Source organism: Priapulus caudatus, unplaced genomic scaffold (genome assembly GCF_000485595.1).
Source record: "Priapulus caudatus unplaced genomic scaffold, Priapulus_caudatus-5.0.1 Scaffold1615, whole genome shotgun sequence".
Lineage (NCBI taxonomy): Eukaryota > Metazoa > Priapulida > Priapulimorpha > Priapulimorphida > Priapulidae > Priapulus > Priapulus caudatus.
The window spans coordinates 49,511-52,128 of record NW_014578676.1 but is presented as its reverse complement, the minus strand read 5'-3'; the positions used below and the strand labels follow the sequence as shown (position 1 = coordinate 52,128).

The following is a 2,618-nucleotide window of genomic DNA, read 5'->3' as shown; positions in this document are numbered from 1 at the left end:
ACACACACACACACACACACACACACACACACACACACACACACACACACACACACACACACACACACACGCACGCTCGCACGAACGTACACACACACACACACTACGCACACACACGCGCGTGCACGCGCAGAGAGAGAGAGAGGGAGAGAATGAGAGAGAAAGAGAGAGGGGGGAGAGAGAGAGCGAGAAAAAGAAAGAAAGAGAGAGAGAGAGAGAGAGAGAGAGAGAGAGGGAGAGAGAGAGAGAGTAGAAAGAAAGAAAGATAGAAAATGAGAGAGAGCGAGAGAGCGAGCGAGCGAGAGAGAGGGAGAGGGAGAGGAGGAGGAGGAAGGAACGAGGCTGGGCGGGAAAGATAAAGGGGTAGGTTGTGGCATGATCACAAAACATTTTTTCTTACAGAAATATTATACTATACATAATTATTATTATATACGCATTCATGTTTTTAACTGAAGTAAGTACTAACGCGGTTTTGGCGCGTGGTATCGTTCATGTGCTATCGATAGCGATGTCACTTTCCCCCGGGCGTAGATGGACGGTGCCGTTACGTGGCAGCACTAGTCACTTCGTATGCTTCAAATTCCAAATCTTCCCCAGAAAAATTCCGCAGTCATACTTCCGTGCTAGACATGGCCTTATTTCCTTAACCCTAACTCTAACTATAACCCTAACCCTAACCCTAACCCTGACCCTAACCCTAACCCTAACTCTAACTATAACCCTAACCCTAACCCTAACCCTGACCCTAACCCTAATCCTAACACCAGTGCTGCCACATCACGTGACCGTCCATCTACGCCCGGGGGAAAGTTAATCCCTATCGATAGCAACATGTCATAGAGGGCGCCAGCTGTCTCACATATACGAACACGTGACTCACACCGGAATAACATATAAACGCTTTAAATAAGCATACCAATAATTTCCATACTAATAATTTTTATTCTGATTCTCATCAGAATAAATATTATTTTACAAATACTTATCAGAATATTATTATTATTCTAATACTTATCAGAATATTATTTAATAAACTCATAATTATTAGACTAATAATGTGAAGCGGTTATAGTATAACAAACATTGAACGACGACGTGTTTTATATATATCTACCACATAGTTAATTAAATAGTCACATTAATAATATAATATGTTTACATACAAGCCTATATAGCTGCCGCTATGGCTGTGGTAGAATAGATGATTGCTCGCACTTCCCACGTTTCCTAGATCCTAGGTACATTATTGGCGGTATAGCAAACTTCCCCACAGATAAACCTAGATAGATATATGTGTGCGTGCGTGCACGTGTTTGTGCGTGCGCGCGTTTGCGCGTGTGCGGGTTTGTGCGTGCGCAGGTTTGCTCGTGCGAGTGTTGTACGTGCGTATGTGAGCGCGGGTGTATGTGTGCGTGGCGTGCGTGCATGCACGTGTGCGCGCGTGCGTACGCGTGCGTGTGTTTGTACATAATTACATACACAGATATTTTAATCATTCGTATACAGTCAGGCACGCTAAAGTCATATTCGGACAACGACTAGCTGCAACATATACAATAGCAGTTATTTTATAGATGATATCGTTTTTTTCACTTGGTGAATAACAAGGCGTGTGCTTCCACTTGATTGGAATTCTCCTTTCACCTTCTCCTCCTCTTTCTCCCCCTCCTCCTTCTTCGCCATCTTCTTCTCCTTCTCCCAGCTCACTCCTCCTCGTCCACCACTTTTTGCCTCCACCACCTCATCCCTCCCCACCTCCTCCTCTACCTCGTCCACCACCTCCTCATCTTTCTTCTCCTTCTCCAGCACCACCTACTCCTCCCTATCGTCTTTATATATTGACGCAGACGTTATTGTACAAGCTGAAATAGCTACGTTCTATATTCTGTATGCTGGCCCTAGTGATACTGTCTACATTCAGCAACTACGTTTGCATGCACGGATAAATGAATAGTCATGTATGGATAACAGAGGGGCAGTCAATAACTACAGCTACTCCCAGTTATGTCACCATAACACAGCAGCAGCAGCAGCAACAACAACAACATCAGCAACAACAACAACAACAAAAACAACAACATAACAACAACAACAACAACAACAACAACAACAACAACATCAGCAACAACATCTGCTACTACTACTACATCTAAAACGACGGCGACAACCGCGATGATGACGGTAACGACGACGACAACAACATCAGCAACAACATCAACAACAACATCATTATCATCAACAACAACGACATTAACAACAAGAAAATGAACAACAACAACACGACATATGTTTACCTATGGGTGTGAAATCATCTGCTCTGCTGCTTTGAACTATTGCCAGACTCAGCAGACCGATAAATGAGCAAACATGCATCGTTGTCATCGACCTGGGGAGTCTCCCGTAGGCGACGTAACCCTTCTGTTTGAACCCGCTGCAGGGGGCGGTGAGCCGTGATGATGCCTGCTACAGCTGGTACCGATAGGCTGGGCAACAATCACCAACACTTGTCAACATTTGTCAACACTGGTCAACACTGGTCAACGTTTGTCAACATTGGTCAACACTTGCAAACATTTGTAAACACTGGTCAACACTGGTCAACATTTGTAAACACT

At 44.3% G+C, this 2,618-nt stretch overlaps 1 protein-coding gene across 1 annotated transcript in view; it reads right to left on the bottom strand.

Moving 5' to 3' along the window:
- The window catches only part of LOC106817163, a 10,800-nt gene extending 8,424 nt beyond the window's left edge, over positions 1 to 2,376 (bottom strand). The window contains exon 1 of the mRNA XM_014821817.1: positions 2,298 to 2,376. Coding sequence (XP_014677303.1) covers positions 2,298 to 2,376 — 79 coding nt within the window. The remainder of the gene's footprint in view (positions 1 to 2,297) is intronic.
- Positions 2,377 to 2,618: the final 242 nt, after the last annotated feature.